Source organism: Prionailurus viverrinus, chromosome E3 (assembly GCF_022837055.1).
Source record: "Prionailurus viverrinus isolate Anna chromosome E3, UM_Priviv_1.0, whole genome shotgun sequence".
Taxonomy (NCBI): Eukaryota; Metazoa; Chordata; class Mammalia; order Carnivora; family Felidae; genus Prionailurus; species Prionailurus viverrinus.
Window position 1 is genome coordinate 4132528 of NC_062576.1, and position 23885 is coordinate 4156412.

Genomic DNA, 23885 nt, shown 5'->3' on the forward strand with positions numbered 1-23885 from the left:
TCCGCGTCTGTGCTCCGCACGCTCGTGCTCCCCATGCTCTTCCTCCACATTTGTGCTCCGCGCCCATTTGCAGACGCAGGCAGGCGCGTAGCCGCAAAGAGTTTGGGGTTGTTAGAAAAGGATTAACCTGGGGCTTCAGAGCCTGATTCCATTTTGTTTTCCACGTTCACTGCCCCTCTCGATGTCACCTTCTCAGAACCCTAAAGGACGGACGGGCTCTACTGAAAAATAAACCACCAGGTATTGGCAGTGGGAGTTTCGGTGTCGAACCCCGGCGAGGTGGCCCCGAAGGCATGGCACCTGCCAGCCGCAGGCCACACGCTTGGGGCACAAACACCGGGCAACGGGTCCGGCCTATCCCTTCAGGTGAGCACCGAGTGGGAGCGATTTCACGGATAGGACTCCAAAGACACAGGCACCGAAAGCAAAAATAGACAAGTGGGCCTACGTCCAACTGAAAAGCTTCTGCACAGCAGAGAAAACCTCCAACAGGGTGAAAAAGCAACCTACAGCGTGGGAGAGAGATTTGTAAACCATCCATCTGCTAAGTGGTTAATTTCCAAAACACGTAAGGAAACCCTGTAACTCGAAAGTAAAAAAACTCACGACCCGATTCAAGAAAAGGTTTAAGACTCGAACAGACAGGTCTCCAAAAAAGACATCCAGGTGGCCGACAGGCTCGTGAAAAGGCGCTCACCATCGCTCACCACCCGGTAAACGCAAACCAAAACCACGATGAGCTGTCACCTCACCCCCGTTGGAATGGCCATCGTGAGAAGGACAAGAGGTAACAGGCGTCAGTGAGGGCGTGGAGAAGGTGGAACCCTCCTGCGTTGTCGGCGGGAGTGCAGACCAGGAACGGCGCGGCCGCCGTGGAGAACAGTGTGGAGGCTCCTCAAAATCGGCCTGAGGACCCAGCAGTTCTGCTCCTGCCTACTTCCCCGCGAGAACTGAAATCAGCATCTCCAAGAGGTATTCGCACCCCACTGCTCAGCGCAGCACCAGGCGCGAGGAGGACGACACAGAGCCACACGAAACGTCCACCGAGGGAGGGAGGGGTAAAGAAAATCTGGTAGGGGACACAATGAAATGGTATTCAGCTTTTAAAAAATAAAGGAGGGGCGCCTGGGTGGCTCAGTTGGTTGGGCGGCCGACTTCGGCTCAGGTCATGATCCCGCGGTCCGTGAGTTCGAGCCCCATGTCGGGCTCTCTGCTGACGGCTCAGAGCCTGGAGCCTGTTTCAGATTCTGTGTCTCCCTCTCTCTGACCCTCCTCTGTTCATGCTCTGCCTCTCTCTGCCTCAAAAATAAATAAACGTTAAAAAAAAAATTACTGAAAAATAAAGGAAATCCTGCAATAACGCGACAGCACGGATGAACCTTGAAGACATTATGCTAAGCAAAATAAGCCAATCACGGAAGGAAAAATACTGCATGATGTCGCTCAGGTGACATTTCTCAACAGTCCAACTCATGGACTCAGAGGGCAGAATGGCGGCTGCCAGGGGCTGGGGCGGGGACGGAGAAACCAGAAATGACTAACCGACACCTCAAAACGCTAAGGGGTACTACGCTCACGTCAAGTGTTCTTACCACAATAAAAATAAACCAAAGCGGATCAAATCAATCACTGCTCTGATACAATTTTTTTTAAAGTAGGCTCCACGCCCAACATGGGGCTTGAATTCACAACCTTGGGATCAAGAGTCACATGCTCCACCTAACGGAGCCAGCCAGGCGCCCACGATCTAATTTTTTTTAATCCATATGGGAAGCATATCGAGGGGAAATTATTACTTGGCAACAAAATGGAAAGGTTTTGTTAATACAAATTTAAGAAATTCAAATATTGTTCCGAATAATTAACGAATCAAAGAGAAAATAGAAATTATGCAAGAATAGGAAACGATAAAGACCTTCACGGAATAGAAATCGAAGAAAACGTAAGCAGAAACGACAAAATTGGCCCTTTTAAACAGACGACAACAGACGAATCCCTGGGAAGATAATTCAAAGGGAGAGAAGAGGAAGGAGATACAACCAATGTAAATGCTGGGATAGTACTACAAATACACGAGACGTGAAAACTCCAAAGAGAACAGAACGAACAACTTTATTCCAATAACTTTGAAAACGAAAGTAAAAATTACCGAGATCAGTGTAAGCAGAACCAGAAAACTAGATACGCCAGTAATCACCGAAGAAATGGGTTCAGCAAAACCGGGCCGTCCAGACACTTTTACAGGGAAGTACTTCGTACTTTGAGCAAACCTGTGAGAGCTGAGTCCACACCTCAGACAAACCAATGCAGGGAACTGAAAACACACACGGTGGCCCGGTTCAGTCTCTGCGAATCCTGTTATTACAGACAAAGGCCACGAATAAAAAATCACAGATTAATGTGACCTGTGAATTCAGATGGGAAAACCCTCATTAAAACATCAACCAACCTGAACCTCGCCCTCCTAAAAAGTCAGCCATCACAAAGGGTTTACTCCCAGGGATTCAGTCGTGGTCCAGAAAACTTGGTAACGCAGCACCCACATTCGTGCATTCCCAGAAAAAAAGGCGTGATCACAGGGGCAGCAAAAGCGCGTGGTGAAAGTCCACAGTCGTTCGAAATTTAATGTTTATTTATTTTTTTTTGAGACAGAGAGAGACAGAGCATGAACGGGGGAGGGGCAGAGAGAGAGGGAGACACAGAATCGGAAACAGGCTCCAGGCTCTGAGCCATCAGCACAGAGCCTGACGCGGGGCTTGAACTCTCGGACTGTGAGATCATGACCTGAGCTGAAGTCGGCAGCTTAACCGACTGAGCCACCCAGGTGCCCCACAGTCGTTCGAAATTTAAACAAAACCACCCCGCACAAAGCTCTGACATCCGTGAGGCAAAATGTTAATGTGAAATTCAGGTATGGATTCTTGGGTGGTTAATAGTCTGTGCTTTTCTATATTTTGGAGGTGATCCCTAATTTTAATTTTTTTTAATGTTTATTTTTGACAGAGAAACAGAGCGTGACTAGGGAAGCAGCAGAGAGAGAGACACACACACAGAATCCGAAGCAGGTTCCAGCCTCCAAGCTGTCAGCACAAGAGCCCGATGCGGGGCCTGAACTCACAGACCACGAGATCATGACCTGAGCCGAAGTCGGACGCTCAACCAACTGAGCCACCCAGGTGCCCCGATTTGTAATTTTTTACAAAGGAGGGAGAAGGAGCAATCCCTGCCGATGGACACAGGCATTTTTAGGCCCTAACAACACAAGTTCTGGAACCCAAAATGGGCATGAGGTGCTGCAGGGAGGCCTTGGTTCCCCCGTGAGCAGGGTGCCACAGCACAGGCACCGATGTGGGAGGCGGCACTGAGGAGGGAAGGGGCAGCACGAGCCCCTGAAACCTCAGCTCCATCACCTCCACACCCCCCCCCCCCTGCCCCGGAAGCCCGGCTGTCCCGGAGCAAAGCAAGGGGCTGGGGGTGAGGCCGCCACACCTGTCACCAGGCCCCCAAGGCCAGCCCCTCACACGGGAAACGTACGCGATACGGGCCGCCCAGTGCACTAGGCCTGTGCCGTTCCCTCCGGCGCGGGTGAGCCAGCCGCCACCCTCTGATGCCGGACTCCCCCGTGGGGCCCGGGCCATGCTGAGTGCTGCCCCGGTGAGCTGGGCGGCAGGGCCGGGCCTCCCCGTGCCGCCTCACGCCTCAGAGGCACATCGCTCATCAGCAAACACTTCCACAGAAGTCGCTCCAGCTTCCCGACGTCAACGGGAGCCAGAGAGTGCACGCCGACGAGTGCCAGGAACCCTGTGCTCAACTTCCGGCTCGGGTGGGACCGCTGGGCCACTCCAGACCTATGCCGCTCCTGACCCAGGCTTGCATCCCTCCCTTCGAAAGGGGGGCGGTGACGATTGCTCCTTTCCCTTCCGGGGACCGCAGAAGACGCCTGAGCAGACATGTACCGCCAACGGCATGCTTGACAGATGGTCTTTATAGCAGAGGCATCAACGGGAGTGGACCAACGTGTGACTTAAGGTCCCGTGTGCCCTTCCCTGACGACGGGCAGTGACCAGCCCCCTCAACGTGGCTCTCCTTTGGGGTGTTACCACACGTGTCCGTTCCTTGGCCGGACGGCTTCGCCGTGGACCTTACGTGCGGGTGCCCTGTCCGCTCCACACGGTTTTCAGATTCCGACACACAGACGGAGCACATAGTGCGTTCACTCTCACCGTCGCCAAGCGTCCGCCGTACAGATACACGGCCCTCTGCCCACCTGGTCACTCACAAACAAGGCCTTGAGAGCACACCTCCTGCCCTGCGTGGGCAGCCTTCTCCGTGGTGCCCGCTCGGGAGACCCAATATGCTGTATTGGGCCGCAGCATATACACGTCTTCGCTTTAATGCCAAATAGCTTCCCAAGTCCCAGCAGTGCTGTGAGCATAAACAGCGCTCTCTGGGAAAACAGACGTGGGAGAACAGAAACGTGCCGCCTTCTCTCAAAATCAGGGTTGCACAACTTCCTGAAGCGGCAGGTTCGCTTTGGCACAGTCGTCAGGGAAGTGAGGGGACGACAAGGCTGCAGAGGGGACCTCGCCCCCTTGGTCTTACAGGTGCTCTGGAGAAACTCCCCGAATACAGTGCTTCCTGGGGTGGTGAGCGCAGAAATGGAAACAGCCACTCTGAGGCAGAAGGACAGTTGGACAGCAGCACACGGCTGACCCCGGAGACGTCAGGGGCCCCCCAGGCTCCACAGGGAGGTGCAAGTCTGCTGGGGAACTAGCTCCCTACGGGACAGGTGCAACGGCTGGGCCATACTTACAGGTGTGCCTGCTTCTCCGCCAGTTCTTTGGTTTTCTCCTACAATCAGAGACAAAAAAATCAAGCATGAGAAAAGACAGGACAGCACAGGATGCGCTCGGCGAGAACGCCGCTAAACGCCCAGCACACCGTCCGCGTAAAAACACGGCACTACTGTGCGGACTGTTTACTCGAAACTCTGCCGGAAAGGCCGGTTTTCCATCTGATGTGACATCTCTTCGTTCCATTGCCGAATATGACCTGCGTGCTTCCTGCAACAGAGATCATTTACAACCATCTAGCTGACTTAACAAGCGGCCCTTTCAGAAACAGTCAAGCAGCTCAGACATCTTACAAACGCCAGGATGAAGATTCTGTGCGCACTCGTACCGTCCAGCTTAACACATACGCTTTTCGACGTCGGCCACGGGTTAGCCAATATCCTCCCCCTCACTTTTAACTGAGAAGTTACTCTTGCTTTAGTAGCAAGCTGTCATCTGACAGAGCGGAGGTCCACTTGTTCCAAGACGTGCTCGCCCACCTCTAGTGGCGGAGGACAGACGGCTCTTGCTGCCCGACAGACAAATGAACAACAAAAACGTACGGGGCTCTCGCCAGACCAGGGCTGAGGTGTGTGGACAGACGGGGGAAGCAGGCAGGGTGTAGCCCGGATTCTGACTCCTTCGTGAGCCCCAGACCACGGATAAGGTAGTTCACCTCCACGAGCCTCGGCTTCCACGCCCGTACGGTGGGTGACAAGGCTAATCCCAGGAGCACCTCCTACAGCCACGGGCGGCACTCGGGCTCAGGCTGGCACACGGCTCCCCGCCCGCCTCTATGCTCCATCACAAGCCAAGTTACACCCTCCTTGCCTCGGTTTCCTCAGCGGGGCTTGGGATACGGCTCCCGCGTCGTAGCGTGTGACTTACTAGTGCCTGGCCCAGAGCAGGCTTAGGACAGGACAGCGAGCTGTGTAGAAACTCACAACCCGTGACCTCAGACCCCCGGTCACCACAGGCCCTAGAGTGCTCAGGCTGATGTACCTCGTAGACTTCACCTGGCCCTCACAGACCGCACGTGACCGTGCACTTGACCACACGGAGGGAAGCGACCACACCAGGGCCATACCAACATCAATCCACGTGGGAACCATCAGAGGTGGCCTCGGATAGCCACAATGCACATGGATTACTTGTACAAACCTTGGGAGGTGACAGCCCATATTGGCTTTTGCTTTTAAAAGGTTTCAATTATTTTAAACGTGCATCTTAATCTGAAAAATCTATCCAGTTTCTGCAGAGCCAGAGTGAGCTGGGCCAAGACATACAGGCATCTCTTTGGGAGACCATGTGTAACTACCGGTCAGGCTTTGGGTCCTGGAGGGGCAGGAAGAGGTGAGGGGCCCTGAGTTCTGGACCCAGGCCGCCTGCAGCAGCACTTGCCCTGGCCCTGCAGGGACGCCTGGCAGTGCCCAGAGCCGCCTCCGTGAGGGCAGGGGAGCCACTGGCAGGCAGCGGGCAGAGCCCAGGGATGTGAACCAGCCTCTAACAGGGCACAGGCTGGCCCCACACCTCTGCCCAAAGGTGGGTGGTCTCGAGACCCTAAGGGAGTCAAGCTTTTCGGTGTACAAGAGTCGACCCGCCCCGGGCCCCCAGCCCTGAGCTGACAAGGGCTCCATAGCCGAGTGCTGGCCAAGGCCCGAACTGCCCCAGGCAGACAGCACAGGGCACTCGGGCCTAATGGGTATCCAGGGCTCAGAGGCACATCACGGCTGGGCTGGGCCTGGGGGACGGACGTGGGACCGGAGCGCACAATGCCGTGGCCGGCCCCCAGCCCCACCCACACCCCCACCCCCGAGGACGAAATGCCACGGTGGGGATGCTCTGGGCTCCCTAGGTATGGACAGGCAGTAAAGCTGGCCTTCGGTCAGAGGAGGGACTCGTGACATCCCCCAGGCACCCACAGCCCACACCCAGCTCAGCCCACACCCAGCTCTGCCCCCAGCCAACGGCCCCCCACCCCCACCCCACCGACCACAGCAAACGGCAGCCCCGTGACTGACCCAGACCGTCTCTCGGATTGCCTTGGCCATCTTGAGCAGGAGCGGCCCAAATGAGCCGGGCTCCAGGCGGGTGGCCGAGTGCTGGACGCAGAGGCAGAGGAGGAAGGCGGGGGCCAGCTTGTGGCCGTCACCGCCAGGCTCGACCAGCGTCATGATCCTCTGCAGCAGCGCGTCCTCCACCTCGGGCTCGAACTCCAGGTGCAGCGGCCTCGGCCGGGGGAAGGCGGCGCGCGTGGAGCCGGAGCGGGGGGTGCCCCGGGCCCGGAGCGCGGCCCCGCACATCCTGCAGCTTCGCGGCCCAGCCCGCAGCCGGGCCAGGGCCTGGGCGGGCAGGGGCTGGGCTTGCGCCGGGTCCTTGAACAGCAGCAGGTAGTAGAGGCCGAGGGAGAGCAGGTCCCCGTGGCGCAGCACCACGGCCCGGCCCCCCACCTCCGAGAAGTTGATGGACACGGGCGCCCCGGGGACGGGCTCCAGGACCAGCCTGTTCCCTGGCCTCTCTGGGCCCGCAGGCCGGTGCCTGCGGATGGTGCAGTGCAAGGGCAGGATGTCCGGGGCCGAGAGGCTGACGCTGGGCTTGCTGGAAGGGGTCCTCTGGCCCACCGTGTGCTGCTCCCGGTTGAGCAGGTACACCAGGCTGTCCTGAAACGCAAACGCAAGACTTCAAGGGCCGGACACACCTCGGGCAAACCCCTCAGGGGGAAGAAACGAAAAGGTGGCCCGGCTCCAGGTGGTCGGCTCGCCATCCTGGGCCCCCCTGCCCTGGAGCCCTTCCTAACCTGCTGCCTGCCACCCGCCCGCCCCTCGCTGGGCACCCACGGTCCCCGAGGGAGGAGGGCTTCCCGGAGCAGCCTCCAGGGCACAGCGGACACCCTGGGGAGGACTCCAGCTGTGAGACGCCAGAGGCCCGACAGGGCCGAGCTGGGCACTGACACTGGCTTACAGGCACAGCCACGTGCCGCCAGGCCCCGGCGTGACCTGTGCCGAGCTGTGCGCCAGCACCCTCCTCTGCGGCCCCGGCTTCGCGAGGGCCAATGACTTCTCACGAGACGGAACAGGGACAGGACTGTAGCCTCTCCCGGAACCTGATGCAACGCTGCCATAAGAAAACCTCCCCAAGAGAAGACACAGGAGTCTGTGTCTCCTAGAGCCACGTGCCCTACAGGAGTGCATAACGGAGGACACCAACCTCAAGGAGGGGCCGGTGCCCGAAGGCGCTCGTAACATCCGGCCCCTGCTGGTATGTGCCACGATGGGCCCCCGACGCTGGCCTGCGTGTGCGCGGGGCCCACCAGGCGTGCCCCCAACTTACCTTCCCCTCGTTCACAAGCTGAAAATCACAGCCGGGACGGACACTTAACATACAGCGTGCACAAAGGCACAACCGTGAAGTACACGAGTGCTAAGAAAACCCTCGCCTCTAAAGCCTCACCGCCACCCTCTCCCCACCTGTTTCTCGAGGAAACTCTTCCCCGACCTCTAGGCGCAGAGTCAGCAGAGGACTCCTTCCTCTGAGCTGCCGCCCTCGTGCTCGAGCACACGCCCCGGTAAAGCCTCGCCCGGAACCCTCGTCGGGCCTCTCATCAATTCCTATTGCTCGCCCAGCGCGAGGCCCGGTTTGGCATCCCTAAGACCTGAGCGCCGCCAGCCCCACCACTGCATGGCGGGCACCGGGAGGGAGCTGGGCAAATCGGCACGAGCCAGAGAGCAGGAAGGGAGAGCCTACGGTGCGGAGCGGGACTGACGAGGAACCTCGGAGGGCCACACCCCTCCAGCCGAGGGCTCCCACAGAAGTGGTGGGACATGCGGGCCGGGGACGGGTGGCTCATCTCCCTGCCTCCTTGGGGAAAGCTTCTCGCGGTACAGTCGAAGCTGTACGACACAACAGCTCTTGGCCAAGCAGCCACCGTCGTCTGGACAGGTGGGCAGACCCGTGTCGGGGACCCCAAAGGCATGGCAGGGCGCGGCCCAAGACACACACGGAAGGGGGCAGACAAGCAGTACCGAGAGGCCCGGCACCGGGTGAGCCCTCTCCCCCGCCGCTTCCTCCTGGAGCCCGGACATAGAATGCTCTGGAAACACAGCACAGAGGAAGCCTCCACTTCCCCCAGAATCCAGGACAGCCCTGCGTGGTGGTCCCCACCACCCCGTTTCTCCAGCCTCATCACGCGAGCGCCCGTAGCCGCAGGAGCTCCCAGCTGACGCAGCTAACGGGCGAGAAGGCCGTCTGCCACGACAACGCCCAGCGGGCACTCGGTCAGCTCAGGGCGGCAGGGCTGCGGGGGGCGGCTCACATGCTGCTGGCTGTAGCCCTGCAGAAGCAGCAGGTGGGGCGACTCGTACAGGGAGTAGCGCATGGCGTCCGGGCCAGGGTCCTCGGCGCCCTGGGCGGTGGCAGAGCTCAGGCTGGTCTCGCTGACGGTGCGGCGCAGCCGGGATGTGGGGGGGCTCTGGGCGGCGCCCGAAGCCAGGGCCGGTGTCCCCTTGGCGCGGCTCCGCTGCAGCCTCCGGGCTTGGGCGTTTATCCCTGAAACGGAAGCAGCACGGTTAGGTAAACAGAGCCTCCGGGGCCTTCTGAAATGAGACCTCCTGGGTCCCCTTCTAACGCTGGTCAGTCGCTGTTTTGTCAACTGCTATAGAGGAGACCGCGAGACTCGTGAGGCCGGGGCACCTCCGAGGTTCCCGAGAGGAGACGGGCCAGCCGTCCATGTCCAGAGACGCCCATGGGAACACAGTGACCCACCTGGACCAGCCACCCGGCAGCCCTCCCCTCAGGACGCCAAACCCACTGCCACCTTCACTTCCCCTGGGCCACCGAGGGGCTTGTCCCTAAAGCCCTGCCAGGCCACGTGTGTGTGTGTGTGTGTGTGTGTGTGTGTGTGTGTGTGTGTGTACAGCCAGGCTCCTGCGGGTGCGTGTGTATGGGGGGAATGCCTCTGTGTATGTGTGCGTGGGGGGAGGGCGCGTGCGTGGGGGGAGGGCGCGTGCGTGGGGGGAGGGCGCGTGCGTGGGGGGAGGGCGCGTGCGTGGGGGGAGGGCGCGTGCGTGGGGGGAGGGCGCGTGCGTGGGGGGAGGGCGCGTGCGTGGGGGGAGGGCGCGCGCGTGGGGGGAGGGCCTTAGGGGGGAGGGCTCGTGCGTGTGTGTGCGGGGGGGGGGGAGGGTGCGTGTGCGGGGGGGGGTGCGTGCGCGTGTGTGCGGGGAGGGCGCGTGCATGTGGGGGGGGGGAGGGAGCATGCGTGTGTGCGGAGGGGGGAGGGCGCTGGGGGTGGTTGCGTGCGCGGGGGCTGCCTACGTGCGCGAGGGGACGGTGCATGTGCACCAGAGTGTGTGCCGTGATTAGATGAGACAAGAAATATTCACAGCCTCCCTCCCCCCCCCGCCCAGTTTACAAGGAGGAAGCAGTCTGTGTGCCCTCGACCCCCAGTCCCCTGAGCTGGCTGGTCTCTGTGTAGAGCAGCATGGCTGCTCCTCTCCGAGGCTATCCCCGCCCCCGACACGGCCGGGTCCGAAAACACACACATGCACACAAACACGCGTGCAAACACACGCACATGCCCACACACTCACTCGTGCACCTGCGCCCCCTCCGCCACGAAAGACTCTTCCACACACACAGGAGGCACTCCGCCACCAACGCTGCTGGAAAGCTGAGAAGCCAACTGGAGCCCAGGCGGCCAGTGAGCAGAGCTGACCCCGGCGCTTTCTTTCTGAACCCTCTCCCGACTCCCACCCGCCCCCGCTTGGAGCCTGCCTTCCTACAACCGTTCCAGGCACACCAGACGGAGCGGCCCGAGGAAGTGAGGCAGGCCGGCTGGAGCGACGGTGCCGCCTTACCCGAGAGCGGCCCTTCCAGGACGAAGCCTGCTTCTCTGCAGCCCGCCAGAGGCCGGGTCTGCGGGAGGCCAGGCTGGCGGTGCAGCAGGCGCCGCAGTGCGAGGCTGTCCGCCCGGCGCCCGCTGCTCCTCCGTGCCTGCTGCAGAGCCAGCGACTGGCAGGCAAGAGCGGTCGGGCAGAGGGGGAGGTGGGGCGGGGGAGCGGGGGAGCAGCGGGTCAGGGGGCAGGCGGGGATGGGGAGGGCAGGCCGGAGGAGACAGGGAGGGCAGAGGGGGAGGGGGGCAAGGGGGAACAGGCGGGGGGGGGGGGGGAAGGGGGGGAGCCAGGGGGGTGGGAGGGGCAGAAGGACCTGGGGGCCGGGAGGGGCAGGGAGCACAGGGGCGGGGGGCTGGTGGGCACCGGTGGAAGCCAGCTCCTCCCCCCACCTGCCCTGCCCCCCTGCTGCTCTTAGCACCACAGACCCCAGGGCTTGTGGCAGCACTCGCACAACCCCGGGCCACACTCGGAAGGAGAAACGTTTAAAAACCAATCCAAAATGATGTAGCCGCCAAGCTTTTCCTCCATCCAGGATGGAGCCATAGCACCAGACTCGCCTCACCACACCCCAGTGCCCAGGGCCGGCGTCTCTGGCGTCGCTGCAGAAGGTAGCGGTTCCTGCTACGGCGCCACTGAGCTCAGTGGGGCCAGAGGTTCTGGCCTGATTCCAGAGGTCGGAGGGACACCCAGGAGTCCGTACTTCGTAAAAGCGCCCACAAGGTTCTGGACCACTGCTGCCAAGGCAGTCCCCCTCCACGGTCCGCCTGCACACAGACCCTCCCGGGGAGTTTCAAACACTGCAGCGTGGTCTGGCCTCCGGGTCTCCTCGCTGGGTCCGGGGGCGGCCACAGGAGTGTTGAAGGGTGGGGGCTGAGGAACGCTGGCTCCGAGTCTGTCAGGGGTGAAGCGCCCACGGCCAGGAGGACCCTCGCGCCTGCACGGACACGACCCCGACACGACCCCACACACGCCGTGCTCACGGCACGACCAGGAGAACCCTCGCCCGTGCACAGACACCTGTGCAAGGACGGCCACTGGACAGGCCACACGACCTCCGTGGGAGCTATGTGTTCGCAGGACGAAGGTGCCACGGGGGAAAAGTGGGAGGCAAGGATGCACCCGAGGTGGGCGGAAAAAGCAGACTGGGGTTTAACACTTGAGGTATGAGGCCGTTTCTTTACACACTTAAAAAGCACATAAATCATTGAAGGGACACCTGGGCAGCTAGGTCCACTGAGCGCCCAACTTCGGTTTAGGTCACGATGTCTCGGTTCGTAAGACTGAGCCCCACGACCAGCTCTGCGAGAACAGACTGGAGCCTGCTTGGGATTCTCCCTCTTCCTCTCTCTGCTCCCCGCTTGCTCGGTCTCAAAATAAACTTTAGAAAAAAATGGGGGGTGGGGGCGCCTGGGTGGCTCAGTCACTTAAGCATCTGACTTCGGCTCAGGTCACGATCTCACGATTTCGGAGTTCAAGCCCTGCGTCGGGTTCTGTGCTGACAGCTCAGAGCCTGGAACCTACTTCGGGTTCTGTGCCTCCCTCTCTCTCTGCCCCGTCCCGACTCCTGCTGTGTCTCTCTCTCTCAAAAATAAACAAACGTTTAAAAAAATTTTTTTCAAAGAAAAGACCCACAGTCAATTCGAGAAATGCTGTCATAGGTGGGGACGGAATGAGCCTGGGGATATATATAATACAAAGAACATAATGGCTCAGAGTGTATTTTTATATATAACTTTGTATATATGCCGTGTCTTTTATATAAGAAAACTCCAAGTCAACATGAATAAATTGTACGTCAATTCTGGGCGTCAGTTACATCATTCTTTATACTGTTAAAATCATAAACACCTTGCAGGCACCCCCCCCCACCACCAGGCACGTGACCACGGCCCCCTTGTGGCCCTAGGTGCAGTTCCGGGCTTGGCCCCATCCTCACAAGGCCGCTAGAGGTGAAGCCCAGCACCGACCCCAGTGAGAGGCTCCGAGGAGGCCTGTGGCTCCCAGAGTGCTCACAAGGACAGTCACCTTCCCCTGCTGCCAGCTCATTTTAGTTCAGCTTTGCCATCATCAGATCCAGGCATCTGAGCACTATGCAAAACCGGGACAGATCTGCCCAACTTGGAAAGAAGGCCCTCACTTCTGGGTGGAGGGTGACAGGTGGCACACAGCTGGGCAGAGTCCTTGCAAACGTACCCCAGAAACCTTCAGAGGCACGCGTGGCGTGGATCTGGCCTGCACAGCGTGGGCGTTTGCAGGGTGCTCAGGGGCCCGGGCCAGGTGTGATGTGGCCGAGAAGCAGAGAGGAAGGAGCCTGCGGTGCAGAGGCCGGCCGGGTCTGCAGCCTGATGGGGGGTGGGGGTGGGGGATGGCTGGGGTCTCTGCCACCAGCAAGGCCAACCCAGCAGCCCCGCCACCCCCAGGCGGGGATTTCACTCAGCAGAGGAGATCTAATGAAATAGATGGGCAATGGGGTGCACGCCCGTCACAGCACGGTACTCTAGGTGGAAGCTATTCATCCCACGAGAGTGCCAGGCCTTGCCCACGGGTGAAGGAGATGCCCTCCAAGGCTGGCGGGCCAGAATAGACCCCGTCTGCCACCACACTCCCCCCGCGATGGGCCGGGTGTGCCGAGCCACACGTGTTCCTGCTACGGTGCAACTGAGCTCAGTGGGGCCAGAGGTTCTGGCCTGATTCCAGGGGTCTGTGGGACACCCAGGAGTCTGTACTTTGTAAAAGCGCCCGGAAGGTTCTGGACCACTGCTGCCAAGGCACTCCCCCTCCACCGTCCCCAGACAAAGCCCCCGGTGCAGAAATGCGCCGAGCACTTGCTAAACTTACTTGAGTACCTACCCATTTAACTTGAGTTTTGGATTTCTAATTCTTTTCTCTAGGTAAGTGTCTGTCAGCTCCCAGAAAGGTGGCAGATATGGGGCTCCCCGTTCCACCCTTATATAGCTGCTCTGGTGAAAAACCAGAAACACGGCCCAAGAGAAATGGAAGCAGGGGTCTGGGTAACCCACCTGCGGAGGCCTCCTGTACCTCTGCCGGACACACGCAGGACCACCTTGCCCCGCCCCCCTCCCCAGGACACACGCGGGAACCATGGTACCTCCCAACACTTGTTAATGCACACAGGCACCAGACTCAGAAGCCAAGCGATTACTTTCCTCATTTTAAGAGGGTAAATCAACTCGAGGACGTTCTGAAACGACAGGAATCACAAGTCAATCGCGGGCCCTGATGGGACACACAGAGTCCACTGTGCGTCTCCTGAACCCTTTGCTCTGACCCGGGGAACTGGGAAGGGGCTCCTAACCTGCAGGAGGTGTGGCCGTGATAGGGACAGTGAGAGAAGGTAGAGATCGGCCACAATGGACACGGTGACAGAAAGGAGCTCCGTGCGTCCCTTTCCTGGCCGCTGGCCCTAGCTAGCTCCCTCACCTGCCCAGAACTAAACCCACAAGCAGGTGGCTCTGCAGTACAGGAATCCGTGGTTTCCTTATCCCCTGGATCAGACGTTCCTGGGTGAGGCAGCCATCTGCGCAGGGGAAGAAGGGGTATGGGGTACACCCTGGGCCACAAACTCTTTTAAATGCAGCCCCTCTTCCCTCCACATCGGGTTGGTGCAGACGTCCCCTCTAACGGTGGAGAGGACAGGACTCTGTGCATACCAGGGGTGGCAAAATTAATTTTGAAAACAGTTGGTAGCTGTCACCGGAGCTCCGGTCACGGGCTGGATGCTGGCTCCAGGACAGCACTGGAAAGAAAAACACAGCTCTTTCCTGAACGTCACTAAGTTTAGGGCAATAAATTTAACCTGTAGCTTTTTACCTCGGAATCCTGTTTGCTCTTCCCTCCGGGATTCAGAGTTTGAAAGAATACGTACAACTTGGAAAATCTGTGTTGTCTACACCCACCGCGCGTGCGCAGGGCTGATGGTCTCTCAGATGTGGTTTTGATTGATGATTAAAGACTGATGTGGCAACGGAGTGGTCCTGCGTGACGGAATTTTATTAGAATTGGGGGAATTTGACTACTTTTAAGTGATCTCTAGTAAGTTGGGCATACACTGCTGAATACACTCTCCAGTAGCTGCTGCAAAATGCAGAGGCACACCTGCCTCGAGCAAGTCCGTTTTAACTGCAACACCCTTTTCTACTTTAGCAAAGACACAGAATGGAGTGCTCTGAGTTACCAAGCAATCCTTGTTAACGTGAACTTTTTTGTATTCGAAATGCACAAAAAGGAACTACTTACAGATAATTTGGTGAGCACCTGTCTACTGCCTGGCCAGCCTTACTCTGGGCATTTTGCATTTAATTCCACTTCATTTTCACATCAAACCCTATAAAGGGACTGCGGGTGGATGGGAATATGTTAGCCTAGCTTTACAGGACCAGTCTGACTACTGGCAAAGAAAACTCAAAACCAAGTCTATATGGAGCACCACCCCCTTGGGAATAAGACAGGGATGCTTGCTATGACCACCTCCATTCAACGTTGGACTGGGGGTCCGCCAGTACAATTAAGGCAAGAAAAACAAATGAAAGTCTAAGAATTGAAAAGAAAGAAATAAGATTATAATTATTTTGCAGACAATTTGACTGTGTTTATAGAGATCTCAAAAGAGGGGCACCTGGATGGTTTCCTTTAGAAACATCTCCTGACCCGTTACTGGGGCCCGGTGGGAACTGGAGGTGACATCACAGGACGGCGCAGCCTAAGTTCCTGTCACCAACTGGTGTGGTTTCTGCTTCCCTGACTGGCCCAGTCGTCGCATTAAGAACTTCTCTTCAAAACGTGTGAAGGCCAATTGCAGCATAGAAGGGGATATTTGTGGTACAGCCCTCAGGAAAAGGGCCCGTCCCCAAAATCACTAGGAACGGGGCAGACGACCCAGCAGAGAAGCACGCGAGGGCTTTGAACAGATGCCGCCAAGAACATCCGAAATGGTATTTAAACATACGAGAACGTGATTCGCCTCCCTCATCATCAGATACGCAAACTAAAACCACAAATAACTGCTACACAACCATCAGAAGAGCCACAGTGAAAAGACAGGCAGCACCAAGTGTGAGAGCGAAAACGGAAGTCACAACTCTTACACACTGGTGGTGGGCGTGTCAACAGGCACACGCACTTAGGGGAGAAACGGTTAGCAGGATCTCCTACACGAGCACATACGCACACTCACTTGGCCCATCGACTGTACCCCCCGGTTGTGCGCTTGACAGAAATGCACGCGTCACCATAAGACAGACCCAAGTACGTTCACGGCAGCGTGATTCTTAGTGAGCCCCAACTGGAACCCACCCAAGTGTCCGTCAAAAACTGAATGAAGACACAAGTTGGAGTGTATTCATGTGACTACACAACAGCATACAGCAATGATCATGAACTCTTCCATAACCAACAAAATCAGGGAATCTTTCAAAGGTGATATTAAGGCCAAGCACAAAAAGGTAGATATTACAGGATTCCATTTGTAGGAAATACAAAAAGAAGAAAAACCCAACTTTGGTGTTAGGAGTCAAGACAGTTGCGTCGGTGCCTCACGGTCGGGAGGGACCAGGAGGGAGCCCTGCTAGAGTCCCAGGAGCGCCCCGTCTCCTGACCTGGGTGCCTGCTGCACGGTCCACTCACTTTTTGAAGATTCACTGAGCTGCACACTTACAATCTGTGCACTTTTGTGTCCGTGTGCTCTATTTCAATGACAAGTGTCCTTCCAAGAAAAGGAGCCCAGATGTTGAGATCATCATACACAAAATATACAACCACGCCTGCCCTGTGTAAAAAAGTAAAACACACCTTGAAATACGTGGAGAGAACAGTAAATTATAAACAGTGACGCCAGATTTCAAAAAGAACGAACTTCAAGTTCTAGAAATGAAAAATTCAGTAACAGAAACTATCGCTTCCATGTAACGTTTCAGACACACGAAACATATCAGAAAGGAGAACTGATGAACCCAAAGACCAGTCGGAAAAAATTACCCAGGAAGTGGTGCAAAGAGACAAGAAAGAGAAAATATGGGCTAAGAGACAGAGTGAGAAGGTCTGACGGGTTTAAAGACAGCTCCAGGAAGAGAGGGGTACAATGGCACAAAGGCAACATCTGACGAGAAAAGAGCTGAGAATTTTCTAGGACTGACTGAAGAATCCGGTTCACAGATTCGTGACGTCCAATAAAAGAACGAAGAAAGACATCACAAGGAAACACATGGAAGTCTCCAACAAGACACAGGCGAACCAAATCCAGCAAGATAGGAAAAGGATGATACGCCAAGAGCACGTGGGATTTATCCCAGGAACACAGGGTTGATTTCACCCACGTAAATCAATCACTGTAATACAGCAAATCAGTAGAATAAGACACCAAGCCACACGAGCATGTCAGCGGACACAGTAGAGAGCTCAGGGCTGTGCGAGAGCTGAGGAAGGGTCTCAGGGAAGCCTTTTCCCAAAGACCAACGATACTCCAAACAGGTGAAATGAAACCGTCGTGTAGGAGCAAACACGCGGGTGTTATCACTCAGAGAAAAGGGACAAGACGAGCATGAGGAAATCAGGACAGTGGTGGCTTGCGGGGAGGGGGTGGGGGGGCTGGGGCAGGGCGACCTGGGGCAGGCGACCATCCGTGTCCACCCACGAAAAGCAAGCGGGGATCTCCCTCCCACTGACCCTACAGCAGTCGCGCTCCACGCCCTTTCCCACACGCGGCCCCTTTCACAGCGGCAGCTCCACGCACCCGGCCGCGGCCTCACGACCACACCGCCTTGTGTTTCTAGGGCGCAGGGGACGCGGCTTGGCCGGCAGAGGGGCCGGCCGGAGACACTGGGGACACCAGGAACCAGGAACACGGCGCAGAGACCACGCGCGGGAACCATCTACACCAGCGGTTCTGAAAGCCGGGCGCTGCCGGGACAAGTGGAGTCTTGCTGGCTCCTTCCTGGTCACTCGAAGGCTGTCCGAGGCGGGCAAGCGCCACCCGCACCCGCCGCCGGCCCTGCAGCCTCCACTTGCCCCTGCGCCGTCTCCACAGCACACCCCTTAGCTCCGCCCAAGGAGCTGCCGAACCGCTTCCTTCCTGAAAGCGACCCGGGGATTCGGTTCCCACGCAAAATGCAAATGTCCCGAGCTCCCCAGCTTTCTCCCCAGGTACCCAGGAAAACTTCAAAGGGAACAACGTCCCCCGGGGGGCTCTGTCCAGAGCAGCCTATTCCTTAAGCTGGGTCGCGGGTACACAAATAGTTCACGGTATTATTCTGTATCTGCTTCTCGTGGGCGTCAAGTATTTCACGATCAAGAGGAAAGCAGAGACAGGTACAGAATGAGAAATCTAAACATTCATAAACATCCTAAAACCCGTTCGACCTCACAAATACTACAGGAAACAACCTACAGGAGGGAGAGACGACGTCCCTCTTTCAAGTCAGTATTTCAAATGATGGAATCAGGTGATGGCTAAGATACGGAAATGGACATCCTGCTGGTGGGATGGAAAGTGGCACCAATCTGCCCCCAGTTTTAAAAACAGCTATCGAGGGGCGTCTGGGTGGCTCAGTCAGTTAAGCGTCCAACTTCGGCTCAGGTCATGATCTCACGGTTCGTGGGTTGGAGCCCCACGTTGGGCTCTGTGCTGACAGCTCAGAGCCTGGAGCCTGCTTCAGTTTCTGTGTCTCACTCTCTTGGTCCTTCCCCTGCTTGCTTGCTGTCTCTGTCTCTGTCTCTCTCTCTCTCTCTCTCTCTCTCTCTCTCAAAAATAAATAAAACCCTTAAAAAATATTTTTACGAAAAAAATAAAAATAAAAAAAGCTATCGAGATAGGCCATCTACACCAGTATTGGATAAAGATCTATCAGTATCTAAAATGTCCCCATTCTTCCAGAAAGGAATACTACTGTTAAGTTGCTGTCCTACAGAAATAATCAAAAAAGGAATCAAACATTTAGGTACAAGGATGTTTATTTATATAAGCATTATTTATACACCAAAAAATGGGAAATATTCTTCAAATCCAATAGGAAAATGATCAGGTGTACTCATTCAAATGGCATTAAAAATTACGTTCATAGGGGAGCCTGGGTGGCTCAGTTGGTTAAGTGTCCGACTCCTGGTTTTGGCTCAGGTCATGATCTCCTGGTTCGTGGATTTGAGCCCCGAGACGGGCTCTGCACTGACAGTGTGGAGCCTGCTTGGGATTCTCTCTCCCTCTCCCTCTGTCCCTCCCCTACTCACGTGTGTGTACTCCCTCTTTCAAAATAAATAAACATTAAAAGAAATTATGTTTATAGGGGCATCTGGGTGGCTTAGGCGGTTAAGCATCCAACTCTTGGGGTCAGCTCAGGTCATGATCTCAAAGTTCATGAGTTCAAGTCCTGCATCAAGCTTTGTATGGATGGTGCAGAGTCTGCTTGGGATTCATTCTCTCTCTCTCTCTCTCTCTTTCTCTCTGTCTCTCTCTCCTCCCTTCTCCCTTTCTGCCCCTCCCCCACTTGCACTCTAATAAACCTTAAAAAAAATTATATTCCTAATATGAATAAATATACTAAGTTAAAGAAAACGGAGGACGTGGATGTAGGTTGATTTAAAATTTTTTTTTCAACGTTTATTTATTTTTGGGACAGAGAGAGACAGAGCATGAACGGGGGAGGGGCAGAGAGAGAGGGAGACACAGAATCGGAAACAGGCTCCAGGCTCCGAGCCGTCAGCCCAGAGCCTGACGCGGGGCTCGAACTCACGGACCGCGAGATCGTGACCTGGCTGAAGTCGGACGCTTAACCGACTGCGCCACCCAGGCGCCCCAGGTTGATTTAAATTGCATAGGAAATCCAATAATAAGAAGAGACTGGAATAATAAGGGGACATTTTGGGTGATTTCTGTTCCCTTCTTTATACTTTCCCTATTTCCAAATTTTCAACGATGGGAACATCGTTTTTCTAAGTGGAGAGAAATGACATCTTAAAGCACTGACAGGATTGTTTCTGTGGTAAACCTTGGACCTTCTCACGTTAATTCGAGCCTCGGTCAGGAAAGAACATCCCCTCTCTAGAAGGAAGCACCTCATTAAGATAACGGGTAACCGAGTGGATAAAATGCTTAAGCCATTTGTTAGTCGGTCACAGAAAGAAACAGAGCCCCCAGGACTGCAGCAAAGCCAGAGCAGTGTGGCAGCAGAAGCAAGAACTTTCTGAACCCCAGGCCCTATCTGGCTCCCCCGACATGACGAGATGGCGCTGAGCCCTTTTGCAGGGAGGACCGCGTGGCACGCACAGTGACAGACAGCACACAGAGACAAGAAAGACCCGGGGACCACTTTCTGCTCTAGGCCCGCCAGGTGGGCATCCCCCGGAGAAGGCGATCCTCCTGCCAGAGCTGAGCGGTCTCAGGTTTAACCTTCCATTAGGAATCCTGACGCCAAAGAAGGGCTCACCCCCCTCCCCCGCCACTGCTCTGGAATCAGGTCCCCACGCTGACCCCGCAGGTTGGAACAGGCAGTTGAGGAAACTGCTTTGCAAATAGACCAAAACGACAAAGAAGACAAACTAGGAGACCGAAAAATCAGAAAAATAGATCCAGAACCTGAATAACAGAAGAGCCCGAAGAAATCGTCAAAGGAATAACATAATTTTTCAGAACGGAGTTCTAAGTTTTTCAGATCCTGAGTTTTTAGATTAAAATGGCCCATTAAAAGCCCAACACACAAGAGAGGTTAAAAACGCACAAGGGTCAAAATATGCAATTGGGTATAATTTGAATAAATATGGTAACAGATACGACCATAATTTTTTTTAAATAAGAAGGCAAGACTCACACCAGAGTGGAAACACACCCCTTCCAAGGCACACAGCCTGGCTCTTCACAGCGAGGCTGGGAGGGAGCAGCATAGAGAAATGAGATGTTTCCAGAAGGAGAAGAAAGCGACTGAACACGAGGGGTGAGGAAGCACAACGTCTAGCACCTCCCCCCGGGGGGGGGGGGGGCGCTGGAAGTTACTGGAAACGGACCAACGCCTTCAAAATTCTAGCAAGAAAGTTGCTTTCATTCTAAAACTCCACACCCAGATCGACTATTAATCACGCGTTAAAGTAGGATAAAGATCTTTTTAGACATACAGGGTCTTGAGCAATTTTAATTCCCAGGTGCACTTTCTCAGGAAGCCACCGGGGAGAGACTCCACCAGGACGGGAGGTGGGGGGGGGGACCTAGAACGAGGAAGGGACAGCGAAAACCAGGGTCTCCTTCCCCAGAGAGACGCCAAGGGAATGACAGCTAAGAGCAGCCTTCAGGGGCAGCCAGCCCAGACTGAAGCGAGGCAGCGGACCCCAAAAACGCTGGAATTGATAAAATACACCATATAGCTGAGCATCCTGAAGCAGGACAATTGGCAGAGGGCTGGGGAAAACTGGATTCGAGAGAAGCACCGACAGAAAGAGAAAACAAACAATGCTAACAGTAATTCACTTCCAAGAAGCTAAAGGTCGGTCCGCTAGGACAAGTAACCCTTGCACAGACCCGCCTTCAGCTCTGAAAAGCCACATCTGGCCGAAACAACGTACACCCCCTGGCTAATCCAGCCCCAGCGCCAAGCTCACCGAGAGCACGGGCCACCGGAGCTGGGTGGTTTAACGAGGGCCATTCCCAACCCCATGGTGGGACATCACTAGCTCCGCCCGAAATTTAACAAATCAAGTCGTTGTAGGGTAAGCTCCTTATTTTAAGCTTTGGAAATAAATGACAAAAAAAAAAAAAAAAAAATCATTCACAGATGAAAACGATTCCCTCTTAGGATCGCAAAAATCGGGAAGAAGCGCAGGCTGGGGCCCGGCGTGAGGCTTGGCTGTTTTTCATTAGTGACGGGAAGCTGTGCACCCATGTGACTTTGGTGAAAAGTAAACGTTCAATGTGCATCCTGTTCCAGCTACTAAAGGAAGGAATGAATGAACACGCACACCAGGGGGGATACGTCATCCGTCCTCTACATTTTAAATCCCCGTTATTTGCATCTTTGAAACTGGAAAGCATCCCACATTCATATGGATGCCAGCCAGGTGGCGGCCGTGAGGTGGAAACTTGATTGTTATTCCCTCCGGGGGCGGGGCAGGGGGCGGCGCTACAGTCTTTCAGTCACTTAAGGATTCCTTGAAGAGCGAACGTGACTCCTGGCTGCCGTGCGAGAACTCGCAGAATTTCATGCCCACGGCTGGGAAGAAAATCGCAGAGCTAACAGCTGAGGCTTCTCCTCAGAAAGGGTGCGTCCGGGTGTTCCCACGGGCACGTGGGCGCGGACAGCCCGGAGTGGAAAAGGGGGATAAGACACTGGATTTATTTCACTGGTGTTTGTCTTTTTTTTTTTATTTTTTTTTTTTTAACGTTTATTTATTTTTGAGACAGAGAGAGACAGAGCATGAGCAGGGGAGGGGCAGAGAGAGAGGGAGACACAGAATCCGAAGCAGGCTCCAGGCTCTGAGCCATCAGCCCAGAGCCCGACGCGGGGCTCGAACTCACGGACCGCGAGATCGTGACCTGGGCTGAAGTCGGACGTCTAACCGACTGAGCCACCCAGGCGCCCCTGTCTTTTCATGTATGCATGAAACTAACAGAGATGAAAGTCCGTGATTAAATAAACCCTTCCATTTATGAGAGCTCTTCAGGGAAGTACAAAACTAAGAATCCTAAGTAATTATTAAGGCACGGTGTTCAATTTAACACTGATTTTTAGGTTAGTCGAAAGTAGGTACTGGCCATCTTGCAATTATTAACACATTCGGCGTTAATACATTATATATGGCAATAGGTTTTGCAAAAGCATTCTTAACGATCCCAAAATATACATAGTGCTCCATCCACACCATGGAATATTCCATACTCCCTAAAACGAGTGAATGGGAACTCTGACACATGTGGAGAGATCTCCCAAAGGAGTTTGGTAGGAAAACGAAGTATGTGGCCCCATTTCTAAAACAACAAACTTTGATCAAAGCCTGTGTGAGTACACGTTTGAGGTGTGTCCAGGCTTACCCAAGCGCAGGCAAACCAGACAAGGTCACTATGGTAGGCAGAATTCTCAAATGACTGCCCCCCCACCCCCACCCCACGATCTCCGCTTCCTGGGATTACTCCCATGACTGTGTTCAAGGGCAAAGAGATTTTGCAGATGTAATTAAGGTTCCTGAGGGGTTGATCTTACCATACGGAGACAATCCAGGGGGCCCAACCTAATCACACGAGTGCCATCAAAGCAGAGAGTTTTCTCCAGCTGGTCACAGAAATCAGAGAGATTTCATGTGTGACAAGGGTCTGAACGCTGCAGAGCTGGGAGGGGCCCGCGGTCCACATACAGCGGAACAAGAAGGAAAGGCAGAGACAAGATGGAGACTTCAGTCCTGCAACCCCAAGGATCCAAACGCTGCCAATACCATGTGGGATTGAGGGGCCCCGTGCTCCCGTAGGGACCACAGCCACCCAGTGAGCGGAGGGCCCAGCCACCGCATGCCAGACTCCCGACACGCTCAATCCGTGAGACACTGAAAGGGTGTGGTTTGAAGCCACTACTCGTGTGCCTGTTGGGAGGGCCCGGAAAAAGGCGAGGAGCACCTCGCCTTGAAGACACCAGGATCGTGTGTCACGGGAGTGTGGACTTCGAAGGGGCTGTGGCAAAGGCTCAGGAGGACACGGGGGCGTGTTTCTGGAAACCCCGGGAAGGTGGCCCGCCATGCGGGAGCAGGACTTGTGACTGATGTGCCTGAGCACACCCCTCAGGAGATGCCACCCGCTTTCCCATTACCTGTCCCAAGAGGCAAAGAGGGAGAGAAACATCAGGAGCTGTGAATCAGAACGGAACCGGGACTGATGACTGAAGATCCTCAGTCTCCGGACGACAAAGGAGGCCAAGAGTCGGAGGGTGGCGCAGAGAGAGGGGCCGGTGTCCTGCTCAACCCTCTCCTGGCGCCTCAAAAAGATCCGAAGGCCAGAGCGCCGGGCCAAAGACCCTTTCAAGAGACCAAGGGTGCTGCTCGTCGGTTCTCTTAACCAAATCAGGGGCCCTGGAGAAGCTTAAGGGCAACCTCACCTCTCAGCAGAAGCCGCAAATAGAGAAGGGCCATCTCAGGAGCGTCCCTGGGCGTGGCATGTCTGACGGCCGGCCGCCCCTGGAATCCACAC

The 23885-nt window shown here is 55.7% G+C and overlaps 1 protein-coding gene across 1 annotated transcript in view; it reads right to left on the bottom strand.

Annotated features, from left to right (window-relative positions):
• RADIL (Rap associating with DIL domain) overlaps positions 1-23885 on the bottom strand; it is an 85564-nt gene that overhangs the window by 15546 nt on the left and 46133 nt on the right. Inside the window, exons 4-6 of the mRNA XM_047838972.1 lie at positions 9145-9377; positions 6854-7492; positions 4814-4851 (exon numbers count right to left, since the gene is read on the bottom strand). Of these exons, the coding sequence (XP_047694928.1) occupies positions 4814-4851; positions 6854-7492; positions 9145-9377 (910 nt within the window). The remainder of the gene's footprint in view (positions 1-4813; positions 4852-6853; positions 7493-9144; positions 9378-23885) is intronic.